Source organism: Rattus norvegicus, chromosome 4, assembly GCF_036323735.1.
Source record: "Rattus norvegicus strain BN/NHsdMcwi chromosome 4, GRCr8, whole genome shotgun sequence".
Taxonomy (NCBI): domain Eukaryota; kingdom Metazoa; phylum Chordata; class Mammalia; order Rodentia; family Muridae; genus Rattus; species Rattus norvegicus.
In genome coordinates, this window is record NC_086022.1 from 180,994,087 (window position 1) to 181,014,752 (window position 20,666).

The 20,666-nt window shown below is 47.3% G+C and overlaps 1 protein-coding gene across 7 annotated transcripts in view; it reads right to left on the bottom strand.

The window, feature by feature from the left end:
- The window catches only part of Itpr2 (inositol 1,4,5-trisphosphate receptor, type 2), a 406,037-nt gene that overhangs the window by 234,762 nt on the left and 150,609 nt on the right, over positions 1-20,666 (bottom strand). For all 7 annotated transcript variants that reach the window (XM_039108425.1, XM_063286748.1, XM_039108427.2 and 4 more), the window contains 7 exons: positions 15,575-15,747; positions 14,513-14,632; positions 14,238-14,423; positions 12,805-13,056; positions 11,461-11,605; positions 9,478-9,628; positions 4,466-4,659 (listed from right to left, as the gene is read on the bottom strand). In XM_039108425.1, the coding sequence (XP_038964353.1) occupies positions 4,466-4,659; positions 9,478-9,628; positions 11,461-11,605; positions 12,805-13,056; positions 14,238-14,423; positions 14,513-14,632; positions 15,575-15,747 (1,221 nt within the window). The remainder of the gene's footprint in view (positions 1-4,465; positions 4,660-9,477; positions 9,629-11,460; positions 11,606-12,804; positions 13,057-14,237; positions 14,424-14,512; positions 14,633-15,574; positions 15,748-20,666) is intronic.

Sequence of the window (20,666 nt, forward strand, 5' to 3'; positions counted from 1 at the left end):
GGCCCCCATTTGTTTTAGAAACAAGGAAATCTGGTGCCCCACAACTGTCCTCTGAACATTTCTGGTACAGTGCCTTGTGAGTCTAAGAGGCATTTCCAGTAGAGGTGCCTTGTGGGTCTAAGAGGCATTTCCGGTAGAGGTGCCTTGTGGGTCTAAGAAGCAATGCTCTTGTGATCCCAGACATACTTATAATTTTCTTTGCCGAGAAGAACATGCTAGAGCTGCTTTTGTGCAGAAAGGCTGTGGCTTCAACTGCAGTAAAGTTGATCTAGCTCCATTGACATCAGCCCAGAAGCCAGACCCTCCAGATGGGCTAACTTCCCGGTTCCTGGGTTTCTCCATGGTGTTCGTGTCTCCTTCAGTTTCTGTTACCGGCTCCGTGGCTGGTGTGTGGACACTAATGAAGTTACCCTTAAGACCCAAGCTCTGCTGGGAGCCTTGGGGAACCCAAACATTGGGAATCCCTGCCCAGAAGGAATAAGTTACTGTGCTGGGAAAACCAGGGATAACCGTTATGAGGTGGTCCACAGGGCTGAGCCAGGGGGTCGGGGAAGACCGTGAGGAGAGATGCGCTCTGAGTTTAGTTATCTCACCTGCCCCGAGATGAGCCCGAGGCTTTGAGCGTAGCTATTACCAGTGTTCCTGTGGTCTCAATGGGTCTCCTTGCTGAACTGTGAACACTGTGGTAGATGAGGTTTTAGAAAACCTGCCTTCTGTTTCCAGGGTTTTCCCTTCCCCCAGGCACCACCCCCTCTCAGTGCTCAGGCCTCTCTGTCCCGTGAGCACTGTCTCACACACAATTTCCCATTGCTTCCTCGTGTTTGTTCATAATCCACCAAACCTTGATTCTCTTCTCCCATCCCTGACCCCTGAGAGTAAGCTCTCAAGACGCTTCGAGCACCCACAGCACACTCCTTTAATGACACTTCTTATGATTCCATAGCCAGTATCTGGATCTCTGTCTCTCTGTCTCCCTCTTCCTCTCTCTCATCTTCACCCTTTCCTACCCCCTTCCTGTCCTCCCCTCTCCCCCTCCCCCACCACTTCCTCCTCCCTCCCTCCCTTCCCCTCCCTCCTCTCCTCCCCATCCTCTTCTCCACACTTTAAAGTCTTCCTCATGCTGCACCGAAAAGGACGCAAGCTCACGTCAGCTACTCTCGTTAAGTTAATCCACATTTGTTTGCCAAGCAGAGGAAGATGGTGAGGTAAACAAAAGCTCCCACGGGACTGGAGAGATGCTGCTCTTGCAGGGCCTCAAGTTGAATCCCAGCATCCTGTCAGAGGCGGCACAAACACCTGTAACTCCAGCTCCACGAGACCCGATACTCTCTTCTGGCCTCTGCAGGCGTCCGCATTCATGTGCACCTAACTCCCACACACACATATACATGCATGCATACAGAAATTAAAAATCCCTTCTGACATAATATTTTTCAGGAGGCCAGGTTGTAAATGTGGCTCTTGGTGAATATCAGCAACTCTTCTATTAACCTGCCGTGGATACAACACAGGCTGGATAGAGAGACTCCAGTGAATGGGGATTTACAGGGTGTAGAGCAGGCCAACATTGGGAACCATTAACTAATAAACGGCCTGTGGTTTGGTCCTGAAGCAGGAGGGTGGAGACAGAAGCTGGGCTATGGCTGTTCCATACACAGGAGATTTTAAAACCCAAATGCCCAAAGGAGGGGGGAAAAGAATTCAATATGAGACACTAATGAAGCTCTCTCTTCTGTTGGAGATGAGAACTCACGGGATTTTATCTCATGGCCTTTGCTCCCCTAGTGTTTCTAGTTATGAAGATACAGTGTAAGATAAGGAGACAGATTACAAGACAGAGAAAAAGCCAGACATGGTGGATCACATCCATAATCCCAACATTCTCAGCACTGGGAGGGTGAGGCAGGAGAATTCTCATGAGTTCGAGACCAACCTAAGTAAGAGCCAGCCCACAAAACAAATTTTGTTTTTTCTTAACAAAATAAAAATGAATTTTAAAATGTGTAAAGGCAGAGAAAGAGAGAGAATAAGGTCAGAGGGTAAGAACAAGACAGTGTTCACTGGAAAATGTGTTTTATTTAAACAGGGTAAAGAGGGGCAGCCCCTGAGGCATAAGAGCTGGCAGAAAGCAGCCGGTGAGCGTAGCACCAGGGATTGTTGAAGAGATTTCTGAGAAGGCAGAGGTTGAGCATCTCTGGAACAGGGGGTCCTGTGTGAAAGTCAGACAACAGAGGCTCAGGAAACTCTGCTGGGTGGAGGCTGAAGCAAGCCGAGTATGGCTGAAGCACACAGCACCTCCTTCCACGGTCACTGTGAGAAGCACTGGTGTTGAGACCACCACTGAAGGTGAGGCCACATGCATCAGTGGTCATCCACTGGCAGGGGCTGGGAGGGGGTGGGGAAGACACAGACAGACAGGACACAGCACTGAACTGGGGCCCCGTAGGTCCCTTTCTCAGCTTCAGGGTAAGAACATGATATGAATTTTCAAGGCCGTGAACATGGGGTCGGGAAGCCAGCCAACATTTCTCAGTATATGGCCTTTGGGAGCCCTGGATTTACTGGGAAATGTGTTATGATTATAAATCTAATTACTTTGAATGAGAAATGCATGGAGCCTTCCAGGACGGCTGACCCGCTTCTGGGAGCTCCGGCTTCGCTTGATGATGACAAAAGGTTTGGGAAACTCTGTTCACATTCTTAAGACAGTCTTGAAAGATACAGACTCTATTCTCAACTCTGGAAGAAATGCTATCACAAAGGTACCGTAAGCCTGCTTCCCAGACTCACCCCAAAACGAAAAAGCTAGAAATCATAGCCTCTGTGAGGAGGGATCTGCTGCACAAAATGACTGAACTCATGAAATTGATAAGGCTAAGTATTAAACTTGGTTAATTGTAAAAAACAAAAAAGCACCCCCAGCCCCTTAGAAACACAGAGAGAGGTAATTATGTAAAGTAATAAATCAGCAGTTAATATGTTTGATGAATAACAATGGGGGCAGGGTCTTGCTATGTTGCTCAGGCTGGCCTTGAACTCACAGAAATCTTCCTGCCTCAGCTTCCTGGGTGCTAGAATTATGGAAGTATACCAGCGTGTCTGACATAAAAATTTTGAGTTTCCTGTAACAACAAGAGATCTGCAAGACTGAACCCCCAGTGAACAGGATTGTTGGGGGTAGGGCGGTAATGGGGGGAGGATGGGGAGGGGAAGCCCATATAGAAGGGGACGGGGAGGGGTTAGGGGGATGTTGGCCCGGAAACCGGGAAGGGGAATAACAATCGAAATGTAAATAAGAAATACTCAAGTTAATAAAGATGAAAAAAAAAAAGAGAGAGAGAGATCTGGGTATGTGGAACACACAGATATGTTTCAAAAAATTAAACACAGAAAAGTGATTAGGATGTCATCATTAACTATGCCTGCCTTAAAATTCTTCTTAAATGAAGAAAATGTTCCATCTCGGTCAATACTAGCTGAAAATAAACACATGGGAAAGCCATGTTATCACCTCGAGACACTTCATGGTTTCTAGACACCATTAGTGTAGTTCCTGGGACAAAACAACGGGGTATGTGTGCACAGCAGCATCCGCGTGAGACTGACAGCTGTTCCTCGCCTATAAGTAATAATAAAACGAGGGCAACAGCCTTCCAGAATAGAGAGAGACCAGCAAGATTTCAGAATCACATCACACCAATAGCATTTCAACATAGATACACAGCAAAACCAGGTATCATGCCTAACACTGGAATCTCACCACTCAGAAAGCTGAGGCAGGGGATTGCTACAAGTTACACATACACACAGAGAAAGACACACATATAGACACAGAGACACACATAGACACACACTCACATACACACACAGACACAGACACAGAGACACAGAGAGAGCCACACACAGAGATACACATACATACATACACACACACACACAGAAACACACACAGACACACAGAGACACACACACAGAGACATACACACAGAAAGACACACAGAGACAGACACGGACACACAGAGAAAGACACACACAGAGATACACACACATACACACACACAGAAACACACACAGACACATACACAGAGACATACACATACAGAGACACAAACAGACATATACACACACACAGAGACACATACACAGAGACATACACACACAGACATACACAGACACATACACAGAGACATACACACAGAGACACACACATACAGACACACACACACACACACATGCAGACACATACACAGAGACATACACACACAGACACACACATACAGACACACAGAGACAGACACGGACACACTGAGAGAGACACACAGAGATACACACACAGAAACACACACAGACACATACACAGAGATATACACAGAGACACACATACACACACACACACATACACAGAGACATACACAGAGACACATAGAAACACACACACGGTGACAGAGGACAAGGCTGTACACACCTGTAAAATCTCGATAACCTTTAGCTTGGTATCCATAACCGTCACATCCTCCTGCTCGCCGGGGCTCGCCTGCTTGCTGGGGTGGACGCTGGGCTGTGCGTCGGGCACGCTCACTGGGAAAATGGAGCCTCTGCTGAGCACCATCTGTGTCATCATCTCTCCCACCCCGTGGATGGTCCTCATGACATTGTTGCCTGGCACGAGAAGAAGACTCTTTAAACACCTTGATGGGGGTGGCCCACAAGATGGCTTCAATGGTTTCCATCCTAAATGTGTAGCACATGTCGTCAGGAAGATTGGAGGGAGATCCCACCTTCCCACACCCTCACATGCCTGTGGCATGTGGACCACAGAATTCTCCCGAAATTTCCATGGACGGCCAACTCAGAGGTATCCAATTCAAGACGTCACATTTCCTGGCTTGCAGTGAGAGGCGCTTACACTGTGAACTTCTGCAGCTTGGAAAACATCAGCTGCACCTCTCAAATCACAGGCACCTGGCTGTCCCGTGTCCACCACACAAATCACAGGTACACGGTACGCACTGATATTTCCCAAACCCAAATTAAAACCCCGGGTTTTAGTCTGCAAAACTGATCCCTAACTTCTCCCAGCTGACCAGATGAGCCACGCATGGACTCCATACTGCTCTGCGGTTGACAGGTAGCTTAGCACCAGAGGTGAGTTCTTCGGGGTTCTCATAAAAATGTGTGCGCACATACACCATAAGCCATCCAGACTTGAACATGGCCACCACCCAGGGTGCTCCTCCATGCTCCATTAGAGTCAATTCCCCAAAGTACTCCCCAACACCAAAGCCACAGACCTGTGGCTCTCACATCATTCATGCACACATAGCACATCATTACTTTTTTTTTTCGTAGCTGGGGACCAAACCCAGGGCCTTGCGCTTGCTAGGCAAACGCTCTACCACTGAGCCAAATCTCCAACCCGCATCATTACTTTTTATGTTCGACCTTTCAGGTATAGGAGAATATGGAATTCCAAACACACACACACACGCATGCACACACACACACACACACACACACGCATGCACGCGCATACACGCACACACCTCAACACATATCATAGTATTTTAACATTCCCAGTTATCTCTCTCTCTGCCTAGTGTTGTGGACTGGACATACATAAACTCTCAACTACCTCTCTAGCCCCACCCCTGCTGCCAAGCTCTGGGCCATGATAGTCATGGACTCTGGAACTCTATGCCCCCCAACTGAATACTTTTCTTTTTATAAGTTGCTGTGGTCATGATGTTTCGTCAGAGCAATAGAAAAGTAAGACACGCTCTAAAGAATCTAACGGCATCTAGACCTCCCACCAACAGCTAACTGATTGGACAGCTCAACAGGAAGGAAATCATGCCAGAAACCTAGCCAACCGCCAAGGTCTAGTGATGTCACAGGTCTTAGAGGAGGACCTGCCACTGCCACTTTACTAGAGAGTGTGATTTCTAACTGCATTCTAAAACCTTTTATGCCCACAGATAAGTGTAGCTCTCACAGAACCCACAACAAAGAAGCTTCTCTTTGCCGAAAACAGAGGCCACTGGAAAAAAAAAAAAAAACAGCTAATCAAAATTGCAAAGATCAACTGACCAACCATGAGATTCCCAGCCCTTAAAGCTTAGGGAATATCTTGGAAGAAGGGACCAGGAAACTTGTAAGGGTCAGAGGACCAGGAAGTCCACTGTGAGATTGTATCTCTTAGCAGTAACAAGGAAGCTACACCCATGATACCTCAATACTATGACTTCCCAAACAAGACCTGAAGAAGTGCATCACCAGTACATACTAACACAGAAGGAAAATAGCTCACAGGGTCTCATCCCTACACAAATAATTACAAGCATCAAATGACCTCTAAAATAGGAAAGATTAGTCTCTTCCACGGATGAGACCCCTAATTGGCTACCTAGTAACCAAGTGGTCAACCCTGAAATCATATACACCTAAGACATTCTAAATAGATTCAGCAGATTGTATTTACAAATTTGTGCATGTGTAACAATAATAATGAAAAAAAAGAGGTCGACAAGTTAAGAAGGAACAGAGAGGCATAGAAAGGATTAGCGGAAGGAAAGGGAAGGGTGGAGTGATGTAATTTTAAATGTTTAATTAAAAATTAATTAATTAGGGTTGGAGAGATGGCTCAGTGGTTAAGAGTACTGATTGCTCTTACAGAGGTCCTGAGTTCAAATCCCAGCAACCACACAGTGGCTCACAACCATCTGTAATGGGATCCGATGCCCTTTTCTGGTGTGTCTGAAGACAGCGACAGTGTACTCATATACATAAAATAAATAAATAAATCTTTTAAATGAGCAGTATATTTATAAAAATAATTAATTAATTATAATAATGTTAAAAGCACAAACAAAATAAGAGAGAGAATATATGAAGTTGGAAGGGTATATTTTGGGGTAGAGTAAGAAAGGAGTTGGAAGGAATTGGGGTGAGGGGTGGGTTTGATGCAAGCAGTGTGTGCATGTGTGAATATTAATTATCTTAAAAATAAAATTTGTTTAATTTTTAACAAAAACAGGAGGAAGGGGGTATAGTGAGATTCACAGTTGTAGGTCACCTTTATTTTTAGTGTCAGTAATAAGTAAAGCCTGAGGCTGGGAAGACAGCTCAGTGGTTCAAGGGCTTGCTGGAGAAGTGTGAGGACCAGAGACAAAACACTTAGAAGCCCACCTCCCTCCCGCTTGAAGACAGTATTTCTTTCCCTAAGACACAATACAGCCAACCAACAGTATTAGATTAATCAGAACAAAGACAGAATGCCCCATTACAGTGAAAGACAGGACACTGGGGCCAGCTCTTATCCCCAAGAGAACTTTTTCCTTTACCAGCTTGGTATCATAGAATATTTTGATCATATTCATCCCCTCCCACAATTCCTGCAGGATCCACCCCCCCACCCAAATTCTTGTCCTTTTTTTTTTAACCCACTAAGTACAAGTCATGCCAGTCCCATGCTCTTGGGTATGGGGCCATCCACTACAGCATCGGTGACTTAACAGGGGCTCTATCCTCAAAGAAAACCGGCTATCCCTCTCCCAGCAGCTGTCAGTGACCAATGACTCCTCACATCTCCATGGGCAGGAAGTAAGACCAGGCTGTAAATGTCAAAGGTCATTCCTGGTGACCCACTTCCTCAAATAAGGTTCTACTTCCTGAAGATTCCACACCCTTCCAAAACAACACCTCCAACTGTGAAGCCAGTGCTCAAACGACTGTGCCTATGGGGACATTCACAGAGAGTACCTGTTTCTCCCAAACCGAAATACTTCCTCCTGAAGAGAGAGGAAAACGCACAGGACTAAAGAACTAAAGGAAATATCCAAGACTCAGGAAGTTCCTGAAACTTTACATGATTCACAAAGTTCCCTCCTCAAAGTTAGATATGTAAAAGGCAGTTTGTGGATAGAAGAGGCTCCATTCTGCCTGGATACCAGTACATTGTGAGAGAGATCCAGGGCTGAGCTTGCCTGAGTAGCCCATGCTGGGGTGGGCTTTTCCAGTGATGTCTTTGAGTCACACATACTCCTGTAAGTAACTCAAGAAACTCACTAGTTCATTAAGCTAGACTTGGGTAGAATTATCCCTTTGGCCTACAAACAGTGTCCTATCTGAAGTAAAGAGACATGTGCTCATATCTCTTCTAACAGAAGTCCCTGTAGCTGGAGCTCTCGGGATAACTGACCCATCGATGCTCAGGTTTCTGCAGTAGTCACTAAACTCTCTATATCACCCTGAAGGAGAAGGGTTCACACAGTGTTTGTACTGTGTACAAGACTGGGACTGAGGTAACAGTAATCTGTGATTTGTGTGAAATTTCTGATCGGACAGTCCCTCTTCATGTGTGCACTTGGAATCTGCTGCCTCCTTTCCCATCATGCCCTGGGTGTCACAGTGGCTGTCGTTGTGCTGTCTGCATAAGTCCTTCTCCAGAGGCCAGCATCAGCACCTCACCCCACCTCTCTCTCAACATGACTCTTAAACAGAGTGTTCCCCTTCCCACTGTCCCACTCCTGGGCAGTGTCCCCCTTCCCACTGTCACACTCCTGGGCAGTGTCCCCCTTTCCCACTGTCACACTCCTGGGCAGAGTGTCCCACTTCCTCACTGCCACACTCCTGGGCAGAGTGTTCCCCTTCCCCACTGTCACATGCCTTCTTCCGTGATGAAGACAGAAACTACTAACTTCCACAAAGACATATTTGGCCCTCTTGCCTCAGTGTGTGACAACTCCAAAGGGCCACCCCAGCTCCAACCCTCCATGTGTTGAGCTGAGGTCTGGTCTAACTGTACCACAGATCCTCTCGACTGACTAAGCCTCCTTTGATCACACCGTCTCCGAGATATGTACAGTATGTCCTCTTCCTTATAATCCCCAAAAACAATTTCCTATCTTGGGGCGCTTTCCAACCTAACACAGTCACCATTACAAATGGTTCCATATATGCATATATGGTTATGAATATATAGTTTATATATATAATATAATCCATATGATTATGATATGAGCACTACTGAAAATGTGATGGTTCAGATCCCTTGATCCCGTGTCAGAGCCAAGCAGGCATGATAGCTGCCTGCAACCCCAGCATTCCAGAAGCAGAGACAAGGGCTCGCTAGGGAAGCTGAACACTGAATACAGAGTAGCCAGGATGAGTGTACTCTGAGTGCCTCGGGACATGCTGCCTACATTAATAAAGTGGACAGTGGTCTAAACAGACTAATGTTAACCTCAGGCCTGTGCACGCACGTGTACACACACACACACACACACACACACACACACACACACACATCATGAGAGGAAAGCAAAACACTCACACCACCCTGTTATCACACGGCCCCGTTGTGAGCCGATGTTTGTATGGACTGCACACGCACGTCACGTGTGTTTCTCTGTATGTTTGGTTTTTAATCTCCCTCCCACTTAATAACAAAAACATCATCACATTCCTCAGAGTTCTTACTTCCATCTTGAAACTTGCTTAATCTTTCAAAATACGACGACATGGGGGCCTGGACGATGTCCAGGATCGCCAGCAGAGTTCTCGTCAGCCGCAGCAACTCGCTGAAGCTGTAGAATCCGAAGTAGATGAGGTTCCGGGCCAGGTGGACCACCTGCACGGGAGAGAGGCGTGCTGGAGAGTGGGATCAATGTCTAAATCAATGTCTAAATCAATAACTAACGTTCTCAGGTAATTCCAAGCTCCTAGTTCTTGGACACCCGGGAATTAAAATCCCTGAGACGGGATAGTTCAGACTGTGACTGATTCGGATCTAGGATTAACTCAGAGCCTCTAAATGACTTAAGGAATGTTTACGTTACAATATTTACCACTTAATTAAATATAGTCAGGAAGATGCCACTTAATCGGCGGTTAAATTATTTTATTACGTATGAGCCATAAACTGGCCCAGAATTCCATGTCCTCTACACTGGCCTCTGGCCTTCTGGGTACTACAAGAAATACCGAGGGTGAGATGCAGCCTCCAAGACACCCACCGGGCTCCAGTATAGGCTGTCCCTCCTACTATCAGTCAGGCTGGTGTGTGTCACAGTGAAAATGCTGTGTCATTCCCAAGGCTGGCTTACAGATTACAGAACACCGCTTAGGTTAGATTACAGGATTACAGAACACTGCTTGGGAATGTTCTTTCTCTGTGTGTGTGTGTCTCTGTGTCTCTCTCTCTGTCTGTCTCTCTCTCTGTCTGTCTCTCTCTCTCTGTCTCTCTCTGTCTCTCTGTCTCTCTGTCTCTCTGTCTCTCTCTCTCTCTCTCTCTCTCTCTCTCTCTCTCTCTCTCTCTCTCACTCCCCCCTTCTCCTTCTCTTGCTCTCTTGCTCTCTGTGGGAAGCCAGGTGCCACAGCAAGGACACTCAGCCACAGAAAAGCCACGTGGCCAAGTGCTGAGGTGACAAGCCGGCACAGCAGAAGGGCCACTGACACCCACCTGAGAAAAGCAGAAACAGGATGAGTGACTAAACAGACACCACTGCACCATACCCAGGCTCCTGGCTCACAGAAATGCTGCTATAAGGGAACTGGGAGTGTGTCTCGTGACAGTGAATGACTGATACAGCTATGATTGGCAGGGACTCTCTAGTTATTTTTTATTACGTTCTCCTCACATTTCAATTAGGTCACCCAGGCAATCCCATCACACTTCCATGAAGGTGGACGAAAGGCAGTGAATACAAATTATCCCAAACTGCCCTTGTTTATCAAGCATAATGGTTACATATAAACAAAAATACAACAAGGAAAGCTATAATTAATTGATAACCGAGATAGAACATTTTAATTATCAAGGCACTAATAAAAATTAAAATAAAGTGGGCTCTTATTCGCAATTCTATTGACCATTGGTCTACTAGGAATTGGCATTTCTAGTCGCTGAGTGTGTTTGTAACAAAATTCAACCCAACCAGAAAAGGTGATTTATTTTATTTTTTTTAATTGTCCTGGGGAGGGGATCTGTAATATAAAGTTTTTCTTTTAATTTTCCTCTTCTGTTTCAAACTGTATCCAATCACTTGATTGTGGTGTAATTAGCATGTGAAGTGTATTTCTACACAACGCACATGGTTTCAAAAATAAGCTAATGAACAAAATTAAGGTTTAAAATAGCAACTCTATATTTTTACCATCAACGTGGAATTATATCAAAGACTGTAAATATTAGAGCAAAGGAAAATCTTTGACGATCGCTGCATCTTGTTTCTAGCAAAAGAACACAATCCTGCCATGTGTGACTATTTTTAAATGCCTCAAGTGGGGCTGGAGAGGTGGCTCAGTGGTTAAGAGCACTGGCTGCTCTTCCACGGGATCTGGGTTTGGTTCTCAGCACCCACGTGGTGGCTCACGACCAACTGGTTCCAGAGGATCTGATGCCCCTTCTGACCACTGTGGGCACTAGGCACACAGAAAATAAATTCAGTACTTTTAAAATACCTCAAATGTCAGTTTATTTTTCTCTTTGTCTCCAAAAGGAAACGGTTGATTCACAACTTCTTTCAAATATTCTTCGACAAATTCCATTGTCAGGGCAAACTTCCTCTTCATGTCATTTCTGGAAGAGTCTGTGATGGAGTCATACCTGCCCAGACAGATAGAAGAGAGTTAGACTGAAAGACTGAAAAGTGGGACTGTTACACAGTCTGACCGCCAGGGGGCACTGCCTTGGACACGTCAATCAACCTCTTGGAGTGAGCATCCCACCTGCTCATCAGGGGCTACTGTGAACTGAGATGGGCGGAGCCAGGTGGGGTCCGCCAGCGCACCAGGCGCTCAGCAACCTGTGGCTGTTACTAGTTGTTCGCTAGCTTCCAGAACCATGCTTCCTGCTAGAAAGCTGGCATATGCTCTTGGGAGGGAGTGTCCTATTGACTCCTCCCAGATCGACAGTGAGAACATAAATGTGCAAATGCCTTCCTGCGCTTCTCATCCCAAAGTTGAAAACACCTCGCTTTGCGTTCGTCTGCTGAATTTGAACATCCTGAGAAACGTCTCCCGTGACACCTCATCGTCACGGTCAATTGGATGGGATCTAGAATCCTCTAGAAAACACACCGCTGGGCACGTCTTGTGGATATTTATAGAACCAGTTAACTGGAAAGGGAAGGCCCGCTTTGAGTGTTGAAAGCGCCATACCCTGGGCTGGAGGCCATTACCGAATAGAGAGGAAAAATGAGAATTGAGCTCCCTCTGTTTCCTGCGTGTGGATTCAAGGTGGCACTGCCTCAAGGTCCTAGGGCTGAGTCTTCCTTGCCAAGATGGACCGTCCTTTGAACTGTGGGCCAAAATAACCCTCCCTTCATTAAAGTATTTCTCCTCAGCTACTTAAATGGCAGAACAATGGGGGAAAAAAGCAATAAATACAATACACCGACATTTGTCTGTCGACTGGAGAGGAGGCAGCCTTGACTGAGAAACTACCTCCCTAAGATCAGAGTGTAGGGAAGACTGTAGGCATTTTCTCAGTCATTGATGAGGAAGGTCCCAGCCCACTGTGGGGGGTACCACCCCTAGGCTGGCGGTCCTGAGTTCTATAAGAAAGAAGGTTGACCAAACCATGGGGAGCTAACCAGTGAGCAGTACCCCCACTATGGCCTCTGCCTCAGCTCCTGCCTCCAGGTTCCTGCCCTGCTTGAGTTCCTGCCCTGACTTCCTTCAACGATAAACAGTGATGTGGAACTATAAGCCAAATCAACCCTCTCCTCCCCAAGTTACTTTGGCTGTGGTGTTTCGTCACCAAAATGGAAACCCCTAAGTAAGATACGAGGTTTCCAAACGTACTCATGGATCGTGATCTTGGTGGGGATCTCAGTCCAGAGCCGGGCGTAGCGGACAGGCACCACAGACTCCTGGGGGTCCCGGTCCACGTGCATGTGGAGCATGAGTCGGCAGAAAGAGGCTCGGAGGTCAAAGGGCAGGCTCTCGTCAGACACGCACCGCAGGATCAGGTCTACAGACAGCTGTGTTGAAATCTGGTTGATGGCCAGGTACTGGCGGTCCAAGCACATCCTTGCAAAGAGGTTTAGCTGGTACCTAAATGCATGAGACATGTTACAGTATCCCTCTCACTGCCATTAAGGCCCTAACAGACAAAGCACAGCCAGCCTCTGGGTATGTCAACTGTTTACAAGTACTTATAACACCGAGTCAAACTCTGTAAATAAATGACAACTCTGTCCCTGTCACTGTGACCTCTTGTGGCCAGGTTTTCTGTCCTAAGATCAAATCCACCAAGCCTGTAATGGACAGTGAGTCACATGAAGTCACCTCTCCCCACATTCCCCAGCCTCTGGTTGGGGCCGGAACAGGGCTCCAGAATCCACATTGACTTTGTCCTCGCTTGGTTTGAAAAGAAAACAGGATCGTCCCAGACGGTGCTATGGGTTCTCCAGCCTCTAGGATTAAAGATACCCCGCTGCCTTGGTTCTGAGAGATACAAAAACATGGAGACCCTGGTTCTGCATCTTTCCCTGGTCCCCACCAATTTCTGCCCTGGGTTTTATCCCTTAAATTCAAAGAGCCGTTGCTGTTGTTGTTGTTGTTGTTGTTGTCGTCGTCGTCGTCGTCTTTGAAGGGGAGGGAGGGCATCCATGTGCCACGTCACTTGTGTGGAGGTCAGAGGACAACTTTGGGGGTTGGTTCTCTCCCTCTACTATGAGCTCCAAAGATCAAATTCAGGTTGTCAGGCTCACCTGACAAGTGTGCCTACCTACTGAACCATCTTGCCAGCCTGCCCCTCCACCCCCATTAGGTTACTGATCATAACATGTTGACCCCTGAGGACCACCCCTAGTGCTTCTGCTCCTAAACACAGGTGACCTTGAAGAGCTACAGACACCTGCCCCTCTCAAGTTCAGAAGAGCACATGCTCACAAGAGCCCATCTTAACCCACTGCACTTCCTGCCACCAAATCTGTCTCACCCAGTCCCTCTTCTCCCTCAGACCACAGCCAAGGTCCTATTGCTTCTCGTCCACCCCTACATCCCTTCAGGAGTTTGTCTTCCTGCACAAACGCCCCAAACCTGTCAGAAAATGTCAGTGGAAAGCACAGGTGTTCACTTCCATTTTGAAATCTTCAGGCGGCCTTAACCAGTTCAGCTCCCACCCTCTGACGCGATTTTTAAACGCCCTCCTACTGTGTCTGCAATTCTCAGAGGTTGGAGAGAACCAGCTCCCTGTGATCACACGATGGGAGCATGAGTGTCCCCAATACCTGTAATAGGTCAGGACTTCTAGGTCAGCCTTGGTGCCTTCCCTGGCCTCCTGGGCCAGGTGCCTGATGGCCTTGCCGTGAGGCTCCTTGTTGCTGTCAATCCAGTAAAGCCAAACCTCCTCGTCGTCGATGTCATCGGGAAGGATGGAACTCTCCATGGGGTTTTCCACTTGCATGGACACCAGCCTGGAGACCAATGACAGGCGGAATCGATTAAGACCAGCACTTCAGCCAGGGCTGTTCTGACAGACAGACACCTCCTGGGAGCAGCTTACTTCGTCTGAATGAGGATGTCCGCATTGCCGGGGCTCAGCATGAATTTGCAGATGAGCTCCTGAGTCACAGGGATGGCGGTGCTATTGGACACGCAGAGGTCAGACAGATAGTCCAGAAACCTAGGGAGGGAAAGACAAGCATTTGGTTTCTATATTTTAACTGAATACCTTTTTTTTTTTTACTGATTCCTCACAACTTCATTACTAAACACGGAATCTTGCCTATATCCACTCATTTTTAAGGTAAAATTTTTTAAGTGCTGAGGTGTACGTGCATGTCTGGATTGGGGCATGGCGAGGCATGGTGTGCATTGCAGTCAGGAGTCAGTTCAGCTCTCCCACCCTCCTGCACTGTGTGGATCTGGCTGGCCGTCCTGCCTCCACCTCCCATCTCCCACTGATCTGGAGGAGATGGAATTTCCAGATGTGAGCCAAGTGCCGCTACACACAGCTCTTCTGCCGGAGTGGGGGGTCGAACTCGGGCTGATGGACATCATTCCCCTGCACCATCTCACTGGCCAGAGACAAAGCATTTCAATAAAGGCCCCACAACAAAAGTATAATTTGGAGTTTAATAAGAAAAGCTTATTTTGATGTGGTTTTAACATTGTTTCGGTGCGGTATCTCCCTGCGTGCCGTTCATCTACTGCTTCATTAAACGCAAATCTGACGATTCTTCTCATTATACATTAGCCTTGTTTAGAATGGTTGTCTGCCTCTGTTTATTAGGTGATGTCCATCCATTCAAACAGTGACTCATGTTTAGAAAATCACTTATCTTCCCTCAAGTGTCTCCGAAACCATATATCAACGAAGAACAAGACAGTGTGAGTGTATAACAGGGCTAGGGCGCACACTTCCGGAAGACCCTGCCCACCGTCCAGCATCTGCGGTTACAGGACTTAGGGGAGCAAGCACTGGCGTTGTCCTTGGCTGCTCTGTGCTCACTGCTCCCATTCTGAGGCAACAGGAGGTCAAAGGACAATGTGCAACCCCCTGCTCCAGTGCAACCTGGCCAGAGCAGAGTTTTGGCGTGGCCCCTCCATCCCCACCAGAGCAGACCTCGGCTCCCGGTTCCTCCTGAGCAGGCTGACGAAGGTCTCGATTTCTTTGGCCGTGATGTGTTTCTCCAGGAGTTTGCGGTTGTTGTGTAGCAAGGCTGTGATCGTATCTTCTGCCAAAATATCATAGCCGATCTGAGACTGCATGACGCAGAAGTTCTTAGCGATGTACTCCTGAAGAGAGAGAGAGAGAGGGAAAGGGAGAGGGAGAGGGAGAGAGAGAGAGAGAGAGAGCGCAGTCAGACTGCTTGAAGTGGCAGCTCAGATCAGCTGAGCCACTAGAAAAACCCAGTGAAAATTGTCAGAAAAAAAAAATCTTCAATAAAGAAGATTTCTTGACCAAAGAAAAAGCTATCTGCAGTCTCAAAATTTAAACTGGAACAGCAGACTGAGGTTGGAGCATGGTGGGACGCGCAAGGCTCAAGGTTCCCTCTTCAGTACCACTAATAACTTGATAACTAATTAACTAATTAGAAGCTGTGTCACTGATCATCGTCTTTAAAATGGGTACTGGCACTCTTGTAACTGACAAAAACAAATCCAAATTAAGTTTTTATGCCATGGTAACAGAATTTCCCCAGCCTGCACAAGGTCCTCTGACTCTCACCGGAAGTCGTAACTATCAACTTTGGGTAATATAATAATAATTTTTTTAAAGAGCACATTGACTGCCTGATGCTTCGCTCATAGGGCTTGAGATCTGTTTCCCCATTTGAAGGTCCTACATGGACTTGAGTTGTTTTTGTTTTTCTCAGACCAGTACCGGAATGACAAGATCTTCCCTGATAAATAATATCGAAAACTTAGCACGCTTATCAGTAAAGAGCAATCAAACTGGGTCGTATAATAGCTCAAGTTATTAATTAGATCCAGTGACACAGTAACTATCTCACCACGGCTTCAAGAGTTCAGGGCACTGTGTGGGAGGCCATGTGTGGCTGCACGTGAGAGAGAGGTCCTCTCTAGAGATCACACTGCAGAGACAAGGACAGCCGAGAGCAACCAAGCAACCCTCTTACAGTCGGATCAGTGAAATGAGGCAACTGCAGATGAGAGAGGCTGAAAGAACTGACGTGGGGACAAGGTCAGGAAAGGATGTAAGGCCAGCCACCATGGGAGCGCTGGGAGAGAGACTGCAATGCAGTGTCACCTGAGGTGGTGGAAACTCGGAGGGCGCCAGGCACACAGGGTACACATGCAGGCAGGCAAAACACCCATATATATATAATAAATATATTTTAATTGTATAAAAGAGAGAGTCAGCTTGGTTAGATGGTAATTTCTTATTTAAAAAAAGGGGGGGTGAGCATCCTTGTGAGCTATGGCAAAGGTCAAAATGTTATCCTAGCAATGAGAGAATGTTGTTCCTTATTTTTCTTTAATGGTGTGTGTGTGTGTGTGTGTGTGTGTGTGTGTGTGTGTGTGCGTGTGTGTATGTGTGTGTAATGTGCATGTGCATGTGTGTATGTGTGTGCATGTGTATATGTATGTGCATGTGTGTATGTACATGTGTGTTTGTGCATGTGTATATGTGTTCATGTACGTTTGTATGCATGTGTGTGTGCATGTGTATTTGTGTGTGTGAGTGTATGTGTATAAGTGCATGTGTGTGTGTGTGTGTGTGTGTGTGTGTGTGTGTACCTGCATGTATGTCTCTGTACCACATGTATGCAGTACCCACAGATTCCAGAAGAGGGTATCAGATGTCCTGGAACTGGAATTACAGATGGTTGCAAGCCCCCCATGTGGGTGCTAGGACCTGAAGCAGCCAGTGCTCCCAACCACTGAGCCATCTCTCCAGCCCTGTTCCTTGTCCCTCACACTCACTCTGCTATGTCCCAAACCATGATCACTTGTCTTCATACTCTGTGCCAGCCACATATCCATATAACCTTAGAGCTAAGGAACGCACCCTCCCCAATGACAAGGCTCTCCACTTCTGGGGGTTTCTCCCTGGGAATGCACCTGCTTCTCTGATGAGATAATTTACTGATTCAGAAAGTGGTTTTTGCCTTAGGAAAATTTGCCAGAACACATCTAGTCCTTGAAATCGATGCTGGTTACACAAATCTAATTATACCTAGGCAGCACTTTGTGGCCTCCCGAGTGATGGCTTGTGTTGGGCAGCCAATTAACTAAAGTGAAGTTCTCCTGCAGTGTATCACTTTAAAGCTACATATTGATTTACACACGTTTATGGCCACCAGAGTCACACTTCCAAGATGAGGCCAACTTCCAAGATGTTGATAAATAATTAAATGAAATTAGAGGTGCTATTGAGTTCTCTAAATAATAATAAACCCAGACACAACATTAAAGACCCAGTTTGGCACTAAATCACACATGAACTCTTTATTAGAATATAAGGGGAAAGGTGATAAAGTACAAAGCCTTCAGCCTGCATTTTTAAACTTTGCTCTATAAAGCACCAGAACACTGCTCAGAGTAGTTACCCTGGATCAGCCCCTTTGGGGCTCAAGGGACCCTTTCACTGGCATCGCCCAAGCCCATCAGAAAACACAGATGTGTACCTCACCACTCATAACAGTAGCAAACTTACAGTTAGAACTAGCAATAGATGTTAATTTTATGGAGTCACCACAGCATAGGAACTGTATTCCTGGGTCACAGCATTGGGAAAATTGAGAACCGCTGTCCTAGAGAGATGAACAACCCAGTAGAGTGCCTTAGGGGAGGGGCTGACTGCAGCTCAGGATCAGGGGCTGCAGTTCACTGGGGTAGGAGGCTAGGGCAGAAGAAGGAGGCCGGTCACACTGCACTCAGTAAGGGGTTAGGGCTCAGCTTGGCTTCTCCTTTTATTTAGTGCTGGGCCCACCCCACGACTGCCTTCCATTACCCTTTCTTTGTGACTCTTACTCCTTTCAGACCCCACCCCACCCCCCATTAGTCCTGTCTTTCTGTGTGCAGGTTTTATGCGGGTAGCCACATCTGCTGTCTGTTTATGAATGCAACACCGTGTGTCTAACCCAGAAGATGGGGCTCCTTCCCAGCCCCCAGCTCTCACAGTCCTCCTGCCACCTCTTCTGACATATTCCCTGAGTCTTTGGGATGACAGAGACACCCATGTGGGGCTGAGAAAATGCCAGCATACTTAGTTCAACAGAATAAAGAGTGCAGTTCCCAGTGAGATTCTGCAGGAAGAGGTGATGGGCACAGGACCTGAGCATGGGTGAGCGCCCAGGAGCCTTCATCCTTGCTCAGAACTCTGGAGGAAGGGAGGGGAGGGGAGAGGAGAGGACAGGAGGGGAAAGGAGGGGAAAGGAAGGGAAGGAAGGGGAGGGGAGGGGAGAGGAGAGGACAGGAGGGGAAAGGAGGAGAAGGGAAGGAAGGGGAGGGGAGTGGAGGGGAAGGAGGAAGGGAGGGGAGGGGAAGGGAAGGGAGGGGAAAGGAGGGGAGGGGAAAGGGAGGGGAAGAGAGAGGGAAGGGAGGAAAAGGGAAGGGAGGGGAAGCGAGGGGAAGGGAGGAGGAAGGGAGGGGGAAAGAGGAGGAGAGGGGAGGGGAAAGGGAGATGAGGGGAGGGAAAGGAAGGGGAGGGGAGAGTACAGAAGGGAACAGAACGGAGTAAATCACCCACAGCGACAAACTTCAAGGAAATCTAGAGAGCGTGTCATCCTACCCAAGCAGGTGATTGCGTGCACACATGTATGTGCAGAGGTTCCTGTGTGTTTGCTCGCCAGGAGATGGGGGTTTTCAGGGCAGACTCCCATCATGTTTCTGAACACCGGGTGCCAGACGTAACAACCCACCATCTTATGCTGTCACTCCCACAAAGCCACCTACTGCCAGGCCTTCCTCGTCGCGATGCGCTGGGCCCTCAAACTGAACCAGACAAACAACTTCTGCAATGGCTCCTTGGCAGGCTTTAAGAGAAGTAACTACTAGTTCAGGGGGGCCCACGAAGGAAGTGGGGAGGGGCTGCCTCTGCACACGCACCCCTGTGCTCAGCTGGTCAGGTGCTGTGCTGGACACCTCTAGTAACACATCGCTGAACATCGGGAGGTCCACCTCAGTGTTCTGGATCCATATCCCCTCCCGTGCAGACAAGTCACTTTCTACACCGATGTCCTACAAGGATGTAGTGAAGCCGGATTACGACACTGGTGGCAGCATTTCAACCAAAAAACCAGGTTCAGCACCAGGATGGTGTGAGAGATGCCTATTACACTGTGGATTGGATGTCAAGTATCTAAATTCAGGAAATGTTTAGGGCCTGTTTACACTGCCCACTTGCTCCTGTTTCTTGATGGACTACTTATTGCCTGGCTAACCTGTTCTACATATTCTTTTTGGTGCCTCCTTAATCTCAAAGCTGATTTCCAAGGCCAACATATTTTAACACATTCCTCCTAAAGGAAAAAGGAAATGTTTTCTTGCCAAATTGCTTTCAGGCTCTCAGAGCTGACTCATGGGTGTGCACACTGGATCCGTTCTTAAAACTGCAGCCGGCAGCTGAGGGTGTAGGAGAGTCAAGGTGCCTGCCTGCTGCCAAGTGTGACCCCCAATACCACAGCAAACAATGGGAGAAAGAAAACAAAACCACGGTGAGTCTGAGTGTATGACAAGCTTCTCCGTCTCTACTCTAGACCTTTAACTGATTAAACTGAGCAGATCGGTGAAAGCTGCTTAAACCCATCATGAGAGGAATGCAAGCTGAGTGCTGCTAGCTTGACTCAACACCCCCACACCTCCAACCACCCACACACCACCCCTCCACCCTCCACCATCCCCCTAACTCTCCTCCATCCCCACCATCCCCCCACCTCCAATCTGTCACCCTGAGCTCTGCTATGGAGACCTCTCTCAGACTATAGCCTCTCATGACCTAAACTCTGTAACACACCAGTGATACATTGACCCTTCTACTACGTAAGAAATTCATGAAGAATAAACTGTCAGGTGATCAATAATGTAAATAGCTTTATGTCAGACACCTGCCTTATTGAACCCGGTGCAAAATATTACAGACTTTTAAAGAGTATCTGTATTTGGTGTGTAGGAGTGTTTCGCCTGCCTGCCTGCCTGCCTGTGCGTGTGCGTGCGTGTGTGAGTCCATGCGTGTGTGTTTACCTACA